The sequence below is a fragment of the Zonotrichia leucophrys genome, chromosome 1A (assembly GCF_028769735.1).
Source record: "Zonotrichia leucophrys gambelii isolate GWCS_2022_RI chromosome 1A, RI_Zleu_2.0, whole genome shotgun sequence".
Taxonomy (NCBI): domain Eukaryota; kingdom Metazoa; phylum Chordata; class Aves; order Passeriformes; family Passerellidae; genus Zonotrichia; species Zonotrichia leucophrys.
In genome coordinates this window covers 10,496,639-10,517,500 of record NC_088170.1, presented here as the reverse complement: position 1 = coordinate 10,517,500, position 20,862 = coordinate 10,496,639, and the positions used below count along the sequence as shown (strand labels likewise).

The 20,862-nt window shown below is 46.8% G+C and overlaps 1 protein-coding gene across 7 annotated transcripts; it reads right to left on the bottom strand.

The window, feature by feature from the left end:
• Window positions 1–103: 103 nt before the first annotated feature.
• On the bottom strand, window positions 104–18,296 carry SVOPL (SVOP like). Of its 7 annotated transcripts, none has more exons than XM_064730475.1 (15): window positions 18,063–18,296; window positions 15,204–15,332; window positions 14,591–14,682; window positions 13,516–13,614; window positions 13,000–13,071; window positions 12,773–12,897; window positions 11,429–11,492; window positions 10,963–11,088; window positions 8,898–9,026; window positions 6,996–7,069; window positions 4,502–4,719; window positions 3,190–3,301; window positions 2,707–2,788; window positions 1,130–1,219; window positions 104–781 (listed from the first exon to the last, which is right to left on the bottom strand). In XM_064730475.1, exons 2-15 carry the CDS (start codon window positions 15,280–15,282, stop codon window positions 632–634), a joined length of 1,512 nt encoding a protein of 503 aa, XP_064586545.1. In that variant the 5' UTR covers window positions 15,283–15,332; window positions 18,063–18,296; the 3' UTR covers window positions 104–631. The 7 variants fall into 7 exon arrangements, with proteins under 7 accessions (XP_064586545.1, XP_064586561.1, XP_064586554.1 ...); XM_064730491.1 differs by having other exon boundaries at window positions 4,502–4,704; XM_064730484.1 differs by having other exon boundaries at window positions 15,204–15,321.
• Between the last annotated feature and the right edge of the window lie 2,566 nt (window positions 18,297–20,862).

Genomic DNA, 20,862 nt, shown 5'->3' with positions numbered 1-20,862 from the left:
AGAATAGAATAGAATAGAATAGAATAGAATAGAATGTTGAAATTGATTAGACACAGACTGGTGTGGCCATGCTGCTGCATGCCATGAAAATCTCCATGTTGGTGTAGTTGAATTTATTGGAATCACAGGACTGCTCACCACCTCCTCTGTATTAACTGGTGTGACTTACACATTTAAACTTTCCCTCTTAATCTTTGGGCTTAGTGTATTGGCTAATTGCTTTATAGAGAACACTGACTACAAGTGTGTAGCTGATGGACTGATGAAGGGGCCTTGAATTTGATTAAGAAATTACTTTGGTACTTTAGGTGCTCTGTGCATCTGTTGTCCTCTCTCCTTGCAGCAACGGTAGAGCAGAGCATGTGCCTGAGAAGCTGCACCTTCAAGTTCGGATTGGAGAGAGATGTAAAGAGGGGCTTGCACCAGCTGAAGCTCACATACTGACATGAGGTGGCTGGGGCAGGCAGCCTGGCTTGTTCTTTCACAAGAAGCAAGCTTTGGGCAAATGGGATGGCAGTGGTTCAAGCTGCTTTTCCTTCAGCACATTCCTGTGAGTGGCTGTCAGGCTTGAGAAACCTCAGGAGAGCTGGGCTTGCATTCTGGCTGCATCATCACAAGTCCCCAACAGCTTTTAGAGCCACAGGAGCTCCTGGGGTGTGGTACCCACCTGCAGGGCCCTGCCCTTGGTCTCAATGGGCAGTGTCACTGCAGAGATGGCACAGATGATGCACACAGAGGAGAAGAGACACAGGGCTCCCAAGAAAGAAGCACTCATGAGAACCTGCAGGTCAAAGAACATCAAACAGCAGCTCGTTGGTGTGGGGGATTGGCACTAAATAGCAATTAAGAGTGGACAAAGGGTCACAAGTGCCTGAGAGACTCCACAATAGAAAAAACAGTATCTTGTGAACCTTAAGAGCTTTCAGAAAGTTTCAAATACTAGTGAGCTGAACTCTGTGATGAGAGTTTCTTAAAGCTGCATCTGGCATGGACCACCCAAGCACTCTGTATATGGGGTTGGGAGGGAATTGATTACATCCTCCCTTTTTTTTGGATGAATTTCAGGGACATCTCTGTATTTGATGGTAATGTTCAGCATGTCTACCAACACTATCAAGCATGCTCTTACCTGTGATATAAAAGGAGCCACCATTGCTCCCACACGGCACAATGCCCCACTTGTCCCCATCCCCAGTGCTCGCATTGTGGTGGGATAAACCTAAAACACGCCAGAAATAAATTGGATTAATGCAACAGCAATCTGCAATATCTGTACTTTCCTTTTGCTTTTTAAAATTTTTCATCAGAGAGACCCATTGTGTTATCAAGGGCAGCTAATGGGATAAGATATGAAAAGAAATAAAAGCTCCCTTGGGCCTCATTTGAGTCATCACAAATATCTCATTTTTTTGCCCCAAGTAAAGTTTTATGGCAAGTCAAAGCTGGCTGTGATTCCCCTTTGTTTAGCATTTGTTTAGCATCACTACCACTACTTCATTTCCTGGCCCTATGATCAAAATCACAGAGGTTAGATTGGATGGTAAAGGAAAAATTTTGTTTATACTACTGGGCCCTCCTGTAACTTGAAAGCAGGAAGAAAAGATATTGTCTGCAGAGTTCAAGTCTGCCTATTCATTTTTATCAATAGCACCTTTGTTTAGAAGAAAGAAAAAGAACAACAGATCCCAGTAAGAAATAGGCTCAGAAAAATATGCCTTGTGTTGTTTATCTTTCACACTTCCCCAACACCTGTGCCAATGAAACACTTAAATGTGAATTTTACTGAATTTTTAGTCCTCTTAATATTCACAGATTTTAGCAAGTATACTCATTTAAGCCTTTTTTAATACTTTACTGGGCCAAGCAAATTCAGTAAGTTATTAAAGAATAGCCCAGGCACTTGGCTCAAAAGATTTGGATCATTGATTAAATTGTGAGTAGAATTGATTTATGGTTTGGCTGGTACAGCAATGGTCTTTACATCAACAGCAACTTATTCAAAACTGCTAAAATTGTGGTATTAAGGCCAGGTGCAAGTTTAAATATTACAGTGCACTATTAAAAGTGCAAGGGAGCTACTTCTGTTTGCTTTGGATCACTTTAATCAATTAACAAGGAAATCCATTTAACACCATACATTTTTTTTGAAAGAACAAAAAAAACCCAAACCCAACAATTTAAACTTTACTCACAGAACTCATGGCTGCAAACTTGTGTGAAAGAAAAGCTCTTTAAAGGATTAAAACCTTTTGCAGACAGAACATTGCAATTTCCATTAAGTGAAAAGAATCCTAGATATAACCCCATATACTACCTCATACAGCCCCTTAAGTGCTGGAAAATGTTCCTTTTAGTGGTAGTCTGTTTTCTCACTGTGGGGGTTAAATAGGGGAAAGACTGTGGATTTTAGAAGACAGTGGTACCCAACATCCTCAAAAATAATGTTTTATAGGAGCTGAGCAACAGCTGGCTTAGTAGGGCACTCCTCTTCCCTCACTCACATCTACTCCTGTCATCTCCAAGCTAGTTTTCTGACTCCTTTATTCATCTTGCATATGAAAACACTGCAGCCAAGATGCCAGAGATACACAATTCTAGGAAGGTGACTCTTAACTAGTCCACAAGCTAGCAGGCAGCATTCTTGTGTATACACAAAAGGTATTTTGAAGCCTCCAAGCAGCTCAACATACCTCAAGGAGAACCCACCTCTGCTGTGTAAATGTAGATGGTGTTGAAGTTGGCTGAAACCAAGGCACGCAGCATGAAGAGAAAGCCAACCATGCCTGCCCTGGAGAGAAAGCCATGTGGAGCAGAGTTAATGTCACCAAGCAGCATCAGCAGAGATGCCAGAAAGAAAGAAAAAGGAGAAAAAATGGAATGAAAAATATAACTTCTTTCCAGTGCATGTTGTTCACACATTTCTTAATTTTCTGGACTGTGCCAGAAAGAAGCTTGTTGGATGCTTAGGGGAAGCCATGTGGGCTCAGTAGTACAAGTGAGCCCCTCTGCACACCACTGCACCACAGAATCTGATGCCACAGCTTTCCCAGGAAAAGGAGAGCCTGTCCGAGGCTTTTCTTAGACCTACAAGAATTACTGGCCTGGCAGACTGGTGACCTGAGAATACCAGAGCTCCTGCCCTCAGCATTGCATACCCTCAAACAAGACATATAGTCTGAGCCAGAGTACCTTGAGGTGCAGATATTAAGGAGAAGAAAGAATAGAGCTGTACATCCCATGGTGATACACAGGCTTAGACGTCTTCCAAGGAGATTGATGCTGAGAATGTTCACAGGATTCACTGGAAATAAAAAGGAAAACCATTAAACACTTGATGATCTAACTGCAATGATTGTCTGCCTTGACAGACCTTACACAGTGTTACTCAAAGATACCTGGTGCCTACCAAACATCCTGTAAAATGCACAAACACTATAATTCTCTTCCTGCACTCAAAGTTTGTTATTTGCCCCCATGCCCCTTATGTTTCACCCTTCCCCTCAGATGGTGCAGCCTGTGCTGCCCTGAAATTGGCTGTGCTGAGGCAGGACACCAATGTCTGTCCTGAGCCATGCAAGGAAGGCACGGCCGCGTGAGCAGCACAGGCCTGGGTGGTTTTGCTCCTTCTGCTGTTCCAGATTGCAAGGCAAGATGTATTCTATTACCATCTGTATGGCAGCTGTCTTTTGTCAAGTGGGCAGTTTGCCTTATCTCTCTCTCTGAGTGATCACAATCACTCCTCCCTCGGGAGGGAATCTGCTGATAACAGGCTATTGAATGTCACTGCATGACTGATAAGAACTATAACGTCCCACTCTGAGATGCTCTGCCCAGAGGGAGGAGCCAAGTATTCCTACCCAGATATAATCCAGAAGTTCTGAAACACCAGCACAGCTTCTCCAGTGGATTTCCCAGAGGAACAGCAGCTGCCTCTCCTTCCACTGGATCTTCAGAGGAAGACTATACCCTTTTCTACAGATCTCCCTTGCTCCAACAGAACCACAGCTGACACTCCAGGAGGACTGCAGCCACATTTCCTATTGGACTGTTACCAACACCCTGACCTACAGGGTGTCAGGTTGGGATCTGACTCTGTCAGTGTTGTTCTAGTGTAGTGCATTGTTTATTTTATCCTTTTTTTTTTCTTCCTTATTAAAGAACTGTTATTTCCTGCTCCCATATATTTTGCCTGAGAGCCCCTTAATTTGAAATTTATAGCAATTCGGAGGGGTGGGGAGGGTTTATACTTTCCATTTCAGGGGGAGGCTCCCGCCTTCCTTAGCAGACTCCTGTCTTTCCAAACCAAGACACCCTGCCCACAGCCCAGCCTGAGGTGTGCCCCACTGAGCCAGGAGCCACAGGCTCGTGGTCTGTATATCCCAGAAGCTGCCAGCAGTGCCCAGTTCGTGTCAGCCCCTGTCACCAAGTGCAGGCACAGCTCAAACCTTTGCAGTGAGCACTGTTAGAGGAGAATGGCAGTGGGAATGAGGGAAGAGGTTACGTGCGATCTCTCCGGCTGTGCTGATGATCATGCTCTGGTAGGCAGCAGGCCCAAAGAAGTGGCAGTGGCAGGGGCTGTGGCTCTCCTCAGAGTCATCACTGGAGTCCTGCAGGGCTAGGGCTGCAGAGCCACACACAGGGTCCCGCTCCAGCAGCTCAGCACTGGCCAAGATAACGCCATAATAAGCGAAAGCTATGCCAAGCCTGTGGGGAGAAATGCTGCAGTGAGGTGCAGCAGTGATGGGTAAGGTGAGAAAACTCAAATGCAGCAGGTTTGGGGTGCCCTGGAATCTCTGCTGTCACTGTCATATTTTGTGAAAAATCCCTTTGCAGGATTTTTCTCCTGAGAAGCTGAGAAGCCTCAGAAAAGAAATGTAAACAATAATTATCTGATTGCTTGGAATATGGTTTAGGAGGTTGCTTACCAACAGTTGCATCTTGGATTGGTTCCATGTGAATTGTTTTAACTTAATGACCAATCACAGACTATTGTGTCAGACTCTGAGTCTCACAAGTTTTCATTATTCATTCTTGTCTAGCCATCTGATGTCTCCTTTCTCTTTCTTTAGTATAGTTTTAGTATATAATTTTCATATACTACAATATACTATACTACAATATACTACAATATAATATACTACAATATACTACAATATACTACAATATACTACAATATAATATACTATAATATACTATAATATACTATACTATAATATAATATACTATACTATACTATACTATACTATAATATAATATAATATAATAATATACCATAATATACCATAATCAGCCTTCTGAGAATTTGGAGTCAATTGTCATCTCTCACCTCATCCTGGGGACCCTCACAACACTGAAACAATTGGTGACCACACTCTGCTGCTGCTTGCACCAGCTCTGCATGATGGAGCCCCTTAGCTGGAGCAGAGAGGTGGCTCAGGCATCCACCAGGCCACTGGTCACCTGTGCCATGGCACTCCCCTCCTTCCTATGTCCAGGCACTGCTCTTTCTCAGTAAACCTCACCCCAGCTCATAGTTCAGCTTTGTATTGGGTTTGCATGGCCAGGTTTTGGGAGTGGGTTGGGACTACAGGGGTGGCTTCTATGGGAAGCTTCTGGAAGCTTCCTCCCTGCCCAACAGAGCCGATGCCAGCAAACTCCAGCTGCTGACCAAGGCTGAGCCCATCAGCAATACCGGTAGTGCCTTGGGGATAACATTTGTTAGAACTGGAAAAAACTGTGCAAGAGCAACAGCAGCCAGACAAAGAAGTGAGAACACGTGTGAGAAACATCTCTGGTGTGAGAAACACCCAAGTCAGTAAAGAATGAAAGGCAGGAGGTGCTCCAGGTGCCAGAACAGAGATTCCCATGCTTCCCATGGTGAGGCAGCTGTGCCCTGCAGCCCATGGAAGTCCACAGTGGAGCAGAGATCCACCTGCAGCCTTTGGAGGTTCTCATGCCAAAACAGGTGGGTGCCTGAAGGAGGCTGTGACCCCACGGGAAGCCCATGCTGGAGCAGGCTCCTGACAGGACCTGTGGGTCTGTGGAGAGAGAGCAGCCCATGCTGGATCAGGTTTGCTGACAGGACTTGTGACCCCCTGGGGGACCCAGGTGAGGGCAGCCTTGCTTTGTCATTATCAAGTAATTCAGAATACACCTGATCATAAGCAGGGTGAAAAGTAATTTTCACTTTTTTATCCCCCCTGGCAGTTTCAGAAATGAGCAGCAGAATTTGGGCCACCTGGGAAGGCAGAGAATGCTGGAGGGGATGGAAATGCAGACCTGAGAATGAACCAGGAGCTCCTGGGACAACTAGGAGACAAAGAAAGATAAAAAAACAAAAAGATATTTCATAACATTCATAGAAGTCAAGGGGAAAAGAAACATAAAAAATTCAAGGCCTGACTTCACAACATTTTGGGTTGATGGGTTCCCACAGACCTATTATTTATACATTTCCATTCCAGAGAGCAAAGCCAATGAAACATGTATTACCCTTGCATACAGCTCCTGGGAACGCTGCATATGAAACCTGTCTCTTCAGCCTTAATTTCCCCCTGGGAGTAGCACTGGTAATGGTGAATATGTTTCTGTCAGAGCCCTGTCTCAGCAGTCCTTTGGCCATCCCTGGGGAGAATAAGTTTTCCCCGAGCAGGGAAGGAGAGCTGCAGGCACACAGCTGGTCCCTCTGCAGTCAGGTGTGGGCTCTGCCCCATGGCTCTCTCCTGGCTCCCAGGAGCTGCTCTGTCCTGAGGAAGGACTCATAGCACCATCCTGGAAGTCCAGCCCTTTTCTGCCTCAGTTAACAGCAACAAGTCAGGGTGTCTGAGGTGTGGTCTGAAACAGGACAAACCTGTGGTGATCCATGTCGCTTCACCCTGCCACCATCAGAGGCAGAGTGGTGTCCTGTTAAAGGCAGAGTCAATGGGAGAATCCTGCTCCCTGCACACTGTCAACCAAGAGAATGAGCTGATAAGCCAGAGACAAAAAATATTTACCATATGATCCATATCTGCAAAGTGGTTCTGAGGTATTTGGGGTGGATGAGGTCCTTGAATCTTCCCCTTCTTTCCTGAAAATCATACAATAGAAATAGAAGTTTCTATAAAGGCATCTGTGAGAGCAATTGGCATGCCAGGCCCTCCTGTGCTCCCCCTGTCCCCAGGCTGCTTGTGGCACAGACAGATGGCGCAACACAGCACCCAGCAAACCTCCAGGGAGCAAAGCCCTGCTTCCCAAAACAAACCCACAGGAAGCTGCACTGCAAAGGATGGAGGAGGGGAGAAGAAAACATCCTGAGCTCTCCTGGCCCCAAAGGATGCCCAGATCTGAGCAGTCTGGTGCCATTGTGACTGTGATGGTGCCAGAGGGGCCCTGGCTGCTTTTGGGGGGCCAGCATTGCTGGGACTTCTGTCGGCTCTCACTGCTTTGCCTGTGAAGCAAGCTTTTGGACACACACATCTTTCTGGGGACCTGAAGTGCCAGTGAGCAGAGACTGGCAGGCACTGGGGGCCCTGCCTGGCCTGCTGCCCTCCAGGGTCCCACCACTGCGAGGAGACAAGTTCACAGGGATGGTGTGGATTGCCTTTATTTTTATTTTCCTCATTGGTTAAGCCCGGGAGAGGGCAAAACTAACAACAGCCCTTCCCACATCCAATGTGGGTCCATTACATAAATTCAATTAAATTACTGGGAAGCTTTAATCCTAACTAATTCCAATACAATAGCACCACCTTGCATGAATTGCTAAGGACAATACTCGGTGCCTGTGGGATTGAATATGCAGGAAAAAGATCCAGGAAAGGGATTTAAAAGAGCTGAATAATTTTGAGGCCCTGAACAATGGATTTGTCTTATCTTCCTGTCTTGGGGTCAAAGGACACCCACACATGTTTTTGGTCATTTCAGTCCAGCAGCAATCCATTCCTGAGCTGCTCAGCTGCTTACAGGTACAGGTAATGCTATCAGTGAAAAGGTCTCTCCTCCTTTGACCCGCTCCTGCTGGTCTGTGGCTCCACACTCAGGATCTGTGGTCCTGGGACACAGTGGACAAGCCAGGCCAGAGGCTTGGAGAAGCCTCTGGGAGCGCTGGGTTGACCTCATGGCAGGGATCTGTGCAGCCTGCCCAGTCACCGCACTGAGAGAGACCCCAAGGGACAGTTCCAGATCCCATGGCAGAGGGAACACCCCTGCAGGATGGGCGGGCAATAAGGAACAGCATGCTTTGCCAGTAGGGAAAGGAAGAAAATATTTTCTTAGCCCAAAATTATTCACAGCTAAGAAAAAAAGAGCAAAAAATTCCATTCAATTTTGAAGGCCAAGGTTACTGTTTCTCTGTCGCAGCCATCTTTTCATGAAAAATCCTTTCCTTAGGATTTTTCCTCCTAAGAAGCTCAGAGGGACCTCAGGAACAAAATGTAAACAATGATTATCTGCTGCTGTGGAATGCAACAGGTGCGTCTGTGATTGGTCTCATAGAGTTGTTTCTAATTAATGGCCAATCACAGTCAGTTAGCTTAGACTCTGTCAGCGACAGAAGCTTTTGTTATCATTCTTCGCTATTCTATTCTTAGCTTAGCTAGCCTTCTGATGAAACATTTTCTTCTATTCTTTTGGTATAGTTTTAAAGCAATATATATTATAAAATAATAAATCAAGACTTCTGAAATATAGAGACAGATCCTAGTCTCTTCCCTCAACCTGAGACCCCTGTGAACACTGCCACATTTCTCCAAAAGAAAACTGACATCTTCAACATTACTTTCAGCAGTTGTTTGGAAAAGAATCAGGCAAGGAGGATGCAAGATCAGAGCAAGATGTGGTTGGCAGTCCCGCTCCCTCCCTGAAGCCCAGATGCTGGCAGCCCTCCTGGGATGGATGGGCTGGACCCCTAGACTCACCTGGGCAGGCTCCCTCAGGTGTCCCTCTGGCACGGCCGCCCCGTTGATCCTGGCTATCCTCTGCAGTGTGGCCAGTGCAGCCCCCGCGTTCCCTGTGGACACGTTGTACCGAGCCGACTCCGGGATGAACTGGAAACAGAGCAGGAAGCCTTTCTGCACCTCTCCTGTTCTACTCACAGCTTCACATCGTGCCCAGGAGCCTGCTCAGGGCGGCACAGGGCACCCCATGAGCTGGAGCATGCTGTCTGTCCTTCCCTGCCCAGCCATGGGTTTTGGGATTTTGGGTTTGGGATTTGAGGTTTTTGGGGATTTTGAGGCTTGGTGGTTTGGGGATTTGGGGGTTTTGGGGGTTTGAGGGACTCTGGTTTTGGGATTTGGGGGTTTTGTTGTTTGGGGTTTTGGGGTTTTTGGGATTTGGAGTCTTTGGGGTCATGGTCAAGGTGGTCACAAGGTCCAGGTGGTCACTCTCAGGGTGGTCACTCTCAAGGTGGTGAAGATGGACAAGGGGTCAAGGTAGTCCCAAGGTCAGGTGGTCACTCTCAAGGTGGTCATGGTCAAAGTGGTCACAGGGTCAAGGTGGTCATGGCCAAAGTGGCTCTAAGATCCAGGTGGTCACTCTCAGGGTGGTCAGAGGGTCCAGGTGGCCTCAAGGTTTGGGTGGTCATAGGGTCAAGGTGGTCAGTTTCAAAGTGAATGAGGTGGTCAAGGTGGCCCCAAGGTCAAGTTGACACTCTCAGAGGGGTCAGAGGGTCCTGGTGGTCACAGGGTTCAGGTGGTCACTCTCAAGGTTGCAGGATCAAGGTGGACAAGGCGATCATGAAGAACAGGTGGTTACTCTCAGAGTAGTCACAGGTCACTCTGGTCATGGTCAAGGTGGTCACTGGGGTACTCTGTGTGCCCCAGCCCCCCATTCCCCATGCTGGGGGGACACCCTGCCCAACAAACCCATTTGGGGTCTAGCTCCCTGGGGTCTGCCACTGATCTGGGTCAAGAGCTTGTGAAAGGTGAAAGCCAAAGACACAGGTTTAACAAAAACAATCCTGAATTAATTGATGTTCTAAAATGAGATGAGGCACATATTAGTGCTGAAGCAAAAGTTTTAGAAGGCACAACAAGGCCATTTTAATAAAAAGGAAGAAGTGGTTGAAATGTAAGTCGTCACTAGCATTTGATACTGTTTCCAAAATAAAACAGTTTTTAAATTAAATTGCTCTATTAAATTATAAACAATTACATCTATTTCAGTCAAATATTAATAAAAGACCACTTTTTAAGGTATGTATACTAACTCTCTCTTTTTTTTTCCCCTGGATGACAAACTTCAGCTATCCAAATTTTCTGGCAAAAATATTCAGGGAAAGTAAACATCCAGGTTATATGGGTGACACAGCAACCTTACATTTGCCTGCCCAGGTAGTGCCCCAGATGGAACTGTGCATTCACCCAGCTGCAGGAAGAGCTTTTCCATCTCTATAACCCCCAGCAGCTACAGCTCAGCACTGCAGTGCCCATGAGCACTGTAAGCAGGGATTTTCCACACCATCCTCCACAAACCAGATTCTCCAAGACTGGTTTTCCTGAAGCAGAAGGAAACCTGGGGAAACTGTGGTTTACCCTGGCACTCTGTGAACACTTCACGGAGGCTACTTTCCTCAGCCCTAGAAAATGTTAAGACTGAAGAGAGTGTGCTGTGCTCAGCATTAGACTGAAGGTATTATCTGTCATTTTTTTCCTACTATCCAGCCTGTCTTCCTCTTGGTGCCTGGCCCATCACCACAATCCCTGGGTGCTGCTGGCAACCTGGACACTGGAACCTGGGCTGCTGAAGGGCTACAGCAGACCAGTAAAGCCAGGCCATCACCAGCAAGGTGGCATCTCCCAGAAGCTGGTCTGCAGCCCCACCAGGACTTCAGGACCTTACCAAGCTGCTGAGTGAGAGAACTGAAGAGGAGAAAGGAGGACACAAGAAGAACCCCAGGATGAAAAGGGTGGAGGGCAATGGTGCCTGGGCAGACATCAGGGCAGTGGCAGTACAGCTGGGAGTGGAGAGTGGAGATCTTCCTACCTTGAACACCAGGATGAGAAGGATGCCAGGGATGGAGGCAATTCTGATCAACCACCGCCAGCCGATGGTTGGGTTCACCACTGATGCCAGGCCAATGATCAGCAAGGATCCTGCCAACCAAAACACCTTTCCAAGGGAAAGCAAGGGGTTAGAACATGAACACACAGCAATGATTTGTTTATTTTCTTCCCTTCCGATCCAGTTCTGTGGACAGATGGGGGAATGTGCTAGGGAATGCTGAGGTTCAACTGAGCCATCCTGTGGCTGTCTGAGAAGCTGGGCTTGGGTGGGAGGAAAAAGGGAAAGACAAACATTTGGGGAAGGACAGTGAAGGGAGTCTTAATTAGCTCCAGGTAAAAACCAATAATTTGCTGTGGATACAATTGTACTTAAGCCACTGCTGGGTGGCTTTAAGTAATCTCTTGGGACTTGGAGACAGAAAAAACAGTGATGTGCTCACTTTTACCTGAGATAAGGGCAACATGTATCCCCGATATTTGGTGGGCAAAAATTCCGTTTTTATGATAAGTCTAGCAAAAGAGGGGAAAAAAAAGTAGAAATACAGTTGCAATGAGAATTTCTATACAAATCAAGTAACATTTCAGCTCAACTCATAGAAGGAATATTATCCCTCTTACCATCCCTCTTCCACCTTGAGCACCCACAGACAAGGAATCCCTGTTCAATATTCCTCCCACTCCAGCACCAAATTACATGCAAGGGAAACACAAGGCATGAATCCTTTCCAGCCCATGGCTGTGGGATACAAGCAGGTAAAAACTGCAGTCCATATATCAGGAAACCTATGGGAAGGTCCTGTGGGGTGACTGAGGTGTCAGCACAGGCATGTGTTCATAGAAATGAACATTTTAGTAAAGGCTTTTTTCCCATGAAATACGGAAAACTCTGTTCCACTTTTTAAATGGTTGGCATGCCCTTGGGGCAGGGAGCTTGTGGCACAGGCATCTCTCAAGCTCCCCAGTGTGAATTTTGTTTCCTTAGCAGGGAAAGAGAGGTGGGAAGAGAACCTCAGTGGCTCCTTCTGTCTCAGCCAGTGAAGTCTTTTATAAAATGTTCAATTTCCTTCCGCCCTCATGAGGCTCATGAGCAGCCTCCATGGCCAGGGAATGGGGGCCCTCTTGTGAGGGAGGCTGTGTCAGCAGCTCAACAGATGTATGACTCTGGTGCCTTCTCCCAACAGTACCTCTGTCTCCCCTATGTCCTTTCCTTCAGCAAAGGGCTTTTGGGCTTTGTGGCAGTTTGTGGCTTTCCTTTGTGGGCAGCAACCAGGAACCATGGATGGTGCTGAAATGTTTCATTTGTTTCCATAAGAGAGTCAACAAAAAAACCCCTATTTTTCCAGGCCCCTAGAGAAGTGGTTGTTAATATTGTGAATTTTTTTTCCTCACATCCTGTACCAACAAGACAAAAACTTAATCTCAGTGGGAACGCTTCACATAATTCAAAAATAATTTTCTACTTAAGCAGAATTGTTGTGACTTTTTTTTTAAGGAGGAAGCAGCCTTTACTCATTTTACTCATAAAAATAATTAGACAGGTAACTCATCTGTTACCTGTCTAATTGCTTTTATATGTGCTTAATAATCCCTCTGTTACCAGTTTAATGTAAACCAGCTGCCCCCTCTATTCTGGTCCTCAGGAGTCCTTGGGAACTGCAGATTAGGTCAGTTGCTGGGATTTGTTGAAATTACAGAATGGCTTTTTGTTTGAAGGTGATGTGGGAATTTGGTCCCTTTCCCCTTGCAGCCCCTCTGTTACCTCCTCAGGAAGGCGGCTGGCACAGCCTTACCCTTGCGCGTGGCCCGACACGCCGCCTCCCACCATGGCCCGCAGGAACACAAACCAGGCGTAGGACGGGGCAAATGAGGTCAGCAGGGAGAAATAGGCTGCCCAGAGAAAGGAGAGCAGCAGGATCTGCAAAAGAGCAGGAATTAGGGTCATTGAGGCACAGGCTCAGCCAGGTGCATGGCTCCTGTAGAGCGCAGGAAAAGGATGCGCGCTCCAGCAGTCACTCACCTTCCAGCGGCCGTAGCGGTCAGCCAGGAGCCCAAGCACTAGGCTGAACACCATGTAGCCAAAAAACACCATCTGAGGGGAATTGGAACACAGCTGTGGAGGACCCATTCCCAGACACATGGGGCAGCTCTGCTCTTTGAGCTGTGGGTGAGCTGTGTGTTTCTCAGGGCAGCAGGATGAACTGTGGTGCCCAGAACCACAAGGGAGAGGCTTTCAGGGGGTGGCTTCCTTTGTGTAGGCACTCACTGCTGCAACCCTCAAAGCTGGGGGTGGGTCGCAGGGTTTTCAAAATAAGAATGTGAAAGTGGGGATTTGCTTTGGCATTACTTGCTCTGGGCATGGACCTCTGCTCTCATCAGCTTCATTTCTGATGTCTGCAGTTGTGGCGCTGTTCTTGTCCCTGCCAAAACCTAGGAATTTGGTTTGCTGGGAAATGTGCTTTCCAAAACCCATGGTGGTACCCAAGATTATGGCCATATGGTGGAAGACCAGTTTAGGGGAACATGAGTCACTCACTGTCGTCACTAAAGCCACCTGCCAGTCTTGGAGCTGCCACTCGCATCGGATGAGAGGGGACACAACAGCTATCAGCATGATCTCCATGGCTTCAACCACCTTTGGGAGCAAGTGTGTGCGTTAGCAAGAAGGGAAACATCTCTCAGTCCTACAAGGCCTGCAGCCATGGCAGCTCCACCATGTCAGAACAGTCCTGTGAAGCCATGGTACCTCTATAGTGGTCTGAGCCCTGTGCCTGATCTGGGAGGTCTGGGTGACAGGGAGGAGAGAAAGGTACACCAAGAAAGCAGGTACAGGTACACTGTGTATCTGGGAAGTTTGGAAAGAGTCATCCTTGGCAGAGAAAACTCTTACCCTGCTGGGTTATTAGAAGATCTTCAACTGTCTCTGGAAACCAATCTGCTTGGTTGGGTACCTAGCTGTGGATTCAGGCATCTAACATGAACTTTTAAAACTATTTTTAGTTAAAAACATCATTGCTCCATGGCTCTGTGCCCCAGTGCTGGCTTCAGTTAGGAACGAGCTGACTATTTACACACAAGTTCAGACTTTTTAACCTCAGCTGCAGCAATCGTCATGGATAGACCCTCATTACATCTTTAGCCCAGCCTAGCCTTCAGCTTTTGCCCAAGTTCCCAAAACAGATACACAATTAACCCAAGACCATAAAAGTTATGAAATTTTTCAGGTAGCCAGGGGTGAGAAGATGCCTGGCATTCTGAGCCAGCTTGCACAGGATTTGGGTGCCATGGGGATGACATGAAAAATACAGCTGCAAAGCTGAACTTAACCTTCTGGCCCTAATTGAAGACATGTCCTGACATTGCCCCAGAACAGGGACCAAACCATGATGCTCTGGGCCAACCCACTCAGCTTTGCCCTGAAATGGGTCTGATATCAATAGGACCAAAATCTATTTTCACCAAGGATGAAAATAGCAGAAATCCTGCTTGAGAAGGTATGTATGGAAAAAATGGGCTGGCAGCAGTATGTGCCTATGGTTGTTGTTGCACAGCAATGAGAAAAATGAGAAGAAAGCTTTTTTCAGGCCAGCACAGATGGCTCAGATACCTACCCCAGTGCTGCCCATGATGAGGAAAAGCATGATATGGAACCTCCCAAACCCAATGGTTTCCACAGCTTCTTCCACTGTAAATGTCTTTTGTCCTAAACATGAAAAGAGAATTAAGACACAAAACTTATCAGCAGTCAAATTGTACCTCCTTTTCATAAAAAATTTCTCATGCTCCTGTGGGACTGCACCAGGAAAAAGCCTGGGAACATCTACCAGCTTTATGTCCACTGACCAGCCCCTGGATGTCCTGGTGGCAGGGCTGAAACAGCAGCCAGCACAAACGGAGGAAGGACAGCCTTGTGCTATTTAAAATGCTTTTGAAACAGAGTAACATTTCAAAAATTATTCCAATTAAATGAATCCTCAAATTACCAATATAATGAAGTGTTTACACAAAGCAGAGGCCTGAGAAAAGCCAAGCCACCCAGCTCTTCCCACTGCCATAGGCAGCAGCTACCAGCCTGGTAGGTGTGGTGGGAGGGGAATGTAGGATGCTGATGTTGTGGTTCCATGTACAGAGATTTTAAGTGGCTGGAGTGGCACAACTGAGGACCCTCCCTCTACCCCAGCTAAACAAGGACCCAAATTTCCAGTCCTGTCAATAGAAACCCACCTTTTGGTGGCTCTTTTCTCTCTGTGTGGATTTCCTCCAAGCCAATAGCATTTTCTGCCTCTTTTGGTGCAGTGGCCATCTCAGCTCCTGCTGGGATCCACTGTCACTGCAGGCAAGGCTAGGATTTACCTGTGAAATCTCACAACAGTCACTTGAACGAGAAAACAGCAAGGCAGTTTCTCACACTGGAGTGGAAACTTTCAGATACAGTCAAATATGGGTTTCATGCAGCTATTGGAAGATGTCCCTTCCCATTAGGGTTTTGGTGAAAAACACATAGAAACATCACAGAGTAAGTTAATTGAATGGAGAGATATCAGTCATCACATCACACTGGCTACTTTTATAGAAAGTCTAGGGATTGCCTTAGGGAAGACTGGAGACCTGCTAAGACAAGAGAGCATGTGACAATTTCTCCAGCCCAGAGGGCAGTGAAATGCAGTGCCATTCTAAAAGATGCTGCATCTCCAGGAGCCAAGACCTGATACAACCAGTAGTGGTTGTCCCTGTTGGAGGCTCCCCAGTGGAGCTGGGTTTGAGTAGAGGTGCTGCACTCTGCAAGTGCTCAGTGTGGTGGGAGCCCCCACTGAGGCAGAGCCAGGGGACCCAGCCAGCTCCCTAACCCCAGACAACACACATGTTTTATGGAAAATCCTTTCCTTAGGACTTTTTCTCCTGAGAAACTGAGAAGCCTCAGGAACAAAATGTAAACAACGGTTATCTGCTGCTGTGGAATGCAACAGGTGCATCTGTGATTGGTCTCATGGGGTTGTTTCTAATTAATGGCCAATCACAGTCCAGCTGTCTGGACTGTCTCAGTCAGTCACAGGATTTTGTTATCATTCCTTTTCTATTCTTAGCCAGCCTTCTGACGAAATCCTTTCTTCTATTCTTTTAGTACTGTTTTAATATAATATACCATAAAATATTTAATTATCATAAAATAATAAATCAAGACTTCTGAAACATGGAGTCAACATTCTCATCTCTTCCCTCATCCTGGGACCCCTGCAAACACCATCACAGCACACAGCTTCCTGCTGCAAACCAACCCATCTGCCTCATCCCTTGGCACACTAATCCCCATCCTCTCAGGGCACCCATAAACACAGCCATGCATTCTGGATTGCAACTGGAAGCTGGATTCCCCTGCCAGTGTTTCTGGCTTTCAGCACTAGATCTTTTGGCCTCTTTTGGCCACTGTTGCTTTTCCTCGTCAGAAAAACTCATGTTAATCCTAAGCACACTGACTGGTTAAACCCACAACCTTTCCTGCTGAGTGCATGCTCAGGCACTGCATCTGCACTTTGCTGACCCCCTTTCCTTCGATGACCTCCCTTCAAGAGTGCTGGGCTTGGCCCAGGCTGCAGGGAGGCTGCAGAAGGGTGAGAGCTGGAGGGAATTAATGGCTGAGAGCATTTAATGAGAGATACAAAATTCCCTTTGAGATAGAGGGCAGCAGGAACACAGAAAGCATGGAATTACAGCACTACAGCATGGACACCCAGATCCTATACTGAGGTACAGTTAAAAGGGGGCCATTAAGGACTAATGGCAGATTAGTCAGCTGGGTCACATGCACTGACCTTCCTGTCACAGGTCATTACAGCCCAGCACCAAAGAATATGCAAAGTATATTGGTTACATCTGTCTCTCAGCAGTGCCACAGAGTCACCAGCTGATTATGATGGCCAACAGCTAGGGACTATTTTCAAGTGGAACCAGCTCAACAAAAACCAAAGAAGGTGCCTGGAAGAGCCCACAGGAAGAGGTAAAGATTTACTGTGTATCTGAATAGCCAAAGGCTCTGCAATAACAAAATCTGGGCACCTGTTCTTCTCCTTTTCTATTCCTTTGTGACTAGAGACCTGCAAACACATTCTACTCTCAGCTGCCACATCACACTGTGTCAGGTTAAACAAACACTCTCCTCCAAAATGTCTGCGGCAGGCACAGCCCACAGTGGTGGCAGGACAAGCATCAAGGCCTGGGCCTTTGCCCACCCATCCTGATGCTGGGATGCCCTGCTACTCTTTGCTGAGAGGTCTTGGGGCATTTCACTGGTGCCTGCTCTGGGCTATGGGCATTCCTTCTGGGAAGTGCCACAACTCTTCCACAGCAAGGGAGGGAACCCCAGTTCCTGGTGCTGCTGTGCAGAGCTCACAGTGAGGGTCCTGTGCTCAAGCAGAAGGCTGCAGGGCCACCTCCAGCACCCCACAGTAGCCAGACACCCTCAGAGGCAGCAGATGGTGGACAGTATCTAGTGTGAGAACCACACTAGTCTCTAGCACAAATAAAACCACAAATAGCAGCTGGTAAGCAGGTGGGATACATTCTCCAGCACCTCAACACCAGAAATCCGTGCAGGCACAGTAAACCTCCTAACATTTCCTACCAACCTGAGTTTTGCTCATCCCAAACCTTTGCAGCCCTGTTTGCCTTAATGGAGCAGCTAGTGTCTATCTTCAGGGAGTCACACGTTTCCCTCTGTTTGTAAATCCAACTAAACACCAATTGCAAGAGCCAAAAGAACAGCAGTGACAAAGCTGTTGCTGGCAGGGAAAATAAAAATCCTCCAGCTGAAGGGAACAACCAAGAGTACAGTGAAACCGCTGCTGGGACCCATTGGAATGATGCTGTGACCCCTCTCCAGAGGGCTGTGAGGCACAAAGGCCATACAACATGCAGTGCTGCCTGTGACACCACCTGGGAACTCTGTCAGTAAGGTCAGAGACCTTCTCTGGCTGAGAATTTTTCCTGCAGGTGAGAGTGGGGCTATCTGATCACACAAATTATCAGACACCCCCAATAATAAGCAAGATTTTACTAAATACTTGTTATTTAGCAAAGCTTTCTTACCTCTGTGGTGTCTCAGGCTCGGAGGAGAAGACCTTTTCTATTTTCTGGCTGTATCTCCTCTGCTATTTACTTTTTACAGCGCCGGCAGCACTGTTTGTTTGGGATCCAGCTCCCAGGAGTCAGGTTTCCTCCTTGCTGGGCACAGGCAGGTCCCTCTCCACCCACCTCCAGCACCCAGGGGTAGGTGCTGCAGGCAGGGTGCTGACCTGTGCTTGTCTCACTCTATCTGCAGGTCCTTCACAGGCACTGCCTGCCACAGGTGTTGCTGCTTACTCATCTCTTCTTATGAGGATGACTCCAAGCAGGTGGAAGGAGAGTGCTGGGACACATCATTATTGAAACACCAGCAAGATCTTAACTCATAGGTTTCAGAGGTTGGTCATGCAGCAGTCAGTGCCCATGTAAGGCACCTTTGCCATCCCCAGCCTGGGCACTGCAGCCACCAGCTCTTCTTAGGCCAGATAAAGCCAACTCAGGCACCATCACCATGAGAAAAATTAGGTCTGCTGCATCCTTCTGAATTTCTTGATGGAGTAGCAAAATGCAGGGAGCATTCATGGCTTTAAACTGCCACAGGGATCCCAGCCTTGTTGTGCAGCAAATCTCAGTGCCATGATAGCTTGACTAGGAATGTATGTGCTGACCTTTACTACTCAGTGTTTCCAAAATCCTTCTGTTTTGAATACATACACTGAGCTGGCAGCAATGGTGCAATAGTTTTATCAAAGTAACTCCCAAGCTGAATCTCATCCTTCCAAGCATCTAGAAGATATTTGCTACCAGCCAACATATGCTATCTCACAGCTTTATTTTATATCTTCTTCTTAATAATATCTAATATTCAGCTGTTATTGGCATCTGCTCAATGAGCTGCACCATCCAAGCTGCCAGATCCATATCATTATGTTTGCATTGCAAAAACTCCAACAGTGTGTGTGCAATGACAGGAGGGTGCGGATGCTTCAGCATTCCAGCTCCCCAGCAAAGAAGGGAAAAAAATGACCGAAATTCCAGTGAAGTCCAAAGCCACAAAGATGGACTTTCAGGCCCAGGTGTTTGGGATTGCACAAAGGGATACTATGTCTGTTACATTTTTCCAACCACCTAATGGTATTCTACTTATTTGCCATGGAAAGGCTGATCAGAGTGAAGAACAAATGCAAATGCATGAAAGGTCCAGGAGAAATGAAAGAGTGGGACAGAGAAAAGAAAGGTCTCCATGCTGGCCAAGGACATGATGGAGAGCCATTGTATAGGTAAAGATTGAGCAAAGTGCTGTTTTCTGGAGGAGCCAGAGGCTGTTGCCAAGAAATTGTTTAATCCTGGAGTTTCTGAAACCTCAGTCCAAAAGCTAGTTCATTATCACCAGTCCAGAGGACCTAAGAGACTGGACAAGAACTCAATACCCAGTTTTTTTCATCTTCCACATCACAAAGTTGTCCTGGTGGGAAGGCATAGACACACACAGAGCAACAGCTCTCATAAGAAGGAGTAAAAATCTCAGGAAAGAATGACTGAGTCACACTAAAAACAGTTTGCTTGACTTCCTTTCTTTGCATTTTCTTTCTACAAGGTCATTCACTGAGCTGTTTAATGTTTGTTCCCTACAAAATGACTAAACTCATGCCACCAGTTCTCAGAAACAAACTGCTCCCTAGCAATGGGATGAGCTTTGGGTCCAGAAGCATTCCCCACCATTCCCCACAGGCACAGATCCTGAGTCTGCCGCAGAGGGGAATGCTGAGGTCCTGGCTTGGGCCAAGTAATCACAAGTCACAGCTCTTCCAGCACTGGGTACAGTACAGCCAAAGACACTGGGCTATTGCACCAAGAAGGTCTATTAGTGTACAACAGTGGTCTCTGCTGGACCTGACCACACCTGATGGCCACATCCACAGAACCAGCTAAACAATGTGTTCCACTCAGCAGCTGTGCAAGGAACAGGCAGGCACTGCTCTACTTCAAAATCCTCCTCTTCTTCTGCAGGAAAACCTTTTAAAAGCAAAGCACTCTCTGGAACATTTCTAGGTTTTTAAAGAATTCTTAAGAAGAACCCACATGAAACCCAGGGCTCTCTTCAAAGTGTATCAGTGCAACCCTGCCTCTCAGCAATCTGAATGCTTCTGGAATATTAGTGGGCTTGGTCCTCTTGTGGAGTGGGGAAGCACCATTCCCATATCACAAATGTTGTGCTGTGTTATTTGGTTGTACAGAGAGAGAGAACTGAATTAAGCCCAATGTTTGAGTTACTGTTCAGTACAGTAAACAACAGACCACCTTCTCACCTGAGGTATTCACAGGACAACTTGTTTTTCTTGCTTAAAATGTAAGCCTTAGACAAAGAGCAAAACACCAAGAAGCTTTGAAAGGAACGGATAATCTGTTGCTGGTAATCATCTTCTCAGTTACATTGCAATCACATGGAAGGCTGCAATTAAGATAAAATATGTGTTTGTGCAGAAAATTCACCCACTGTTTCATAAAGCAAATTCTTTTCTCTGCATTTGATAATGCATCAAACTACTTTGGCCATTCTTTCTGCAAGACAGCTTTACTCCTGAGTAGGAATAGACAAAACAGGCTGGAAGGAAGAAACAAAGGTGATGTGCCTATGCTGAGCAACTGTGACACCATCTGCAGACATGTCTGTGTAGGTTTTTCCTGGGCCATAGGTTACTTATGCCCAAAGAGCTGGTGACCTGGGACCATGCATGGGTCATGGACACACTCCTGTGCCCACCTCTTCTCAGCTCCAGCTGCTGCTCCGAGCCCAAGCTGTTGAAAAGGTTGGTATGGCTTC

What these genes read in the sequence shown, in the direction of transcription:
- SVOPL (XM_064730475.1), bottom strand. Translation starts at nt 15,282, where the DNA reads ATGGCCACTGCACCAAAAGAGGCAGAAAATGCTATTGGCTTGGAGGAA. An exon ending in CACAGCCGGAGAGATCGCAC is followed by an intron (nt 3,302 to 4,501) that starts GTAACCTCTTCC and finishes TTTTATTTCCAG; the next exon opens with TGAATCCTGTGAACATTCTC. An exon ending in TCTACATTTACACAGCAGAG is followed by an intron (nt 1,220 to 2,706) that starts GTGGGTTCTCCT and finishes GGCGTGTTTTAG; the next exon opens with GTTTATCCCACCACAATGCG.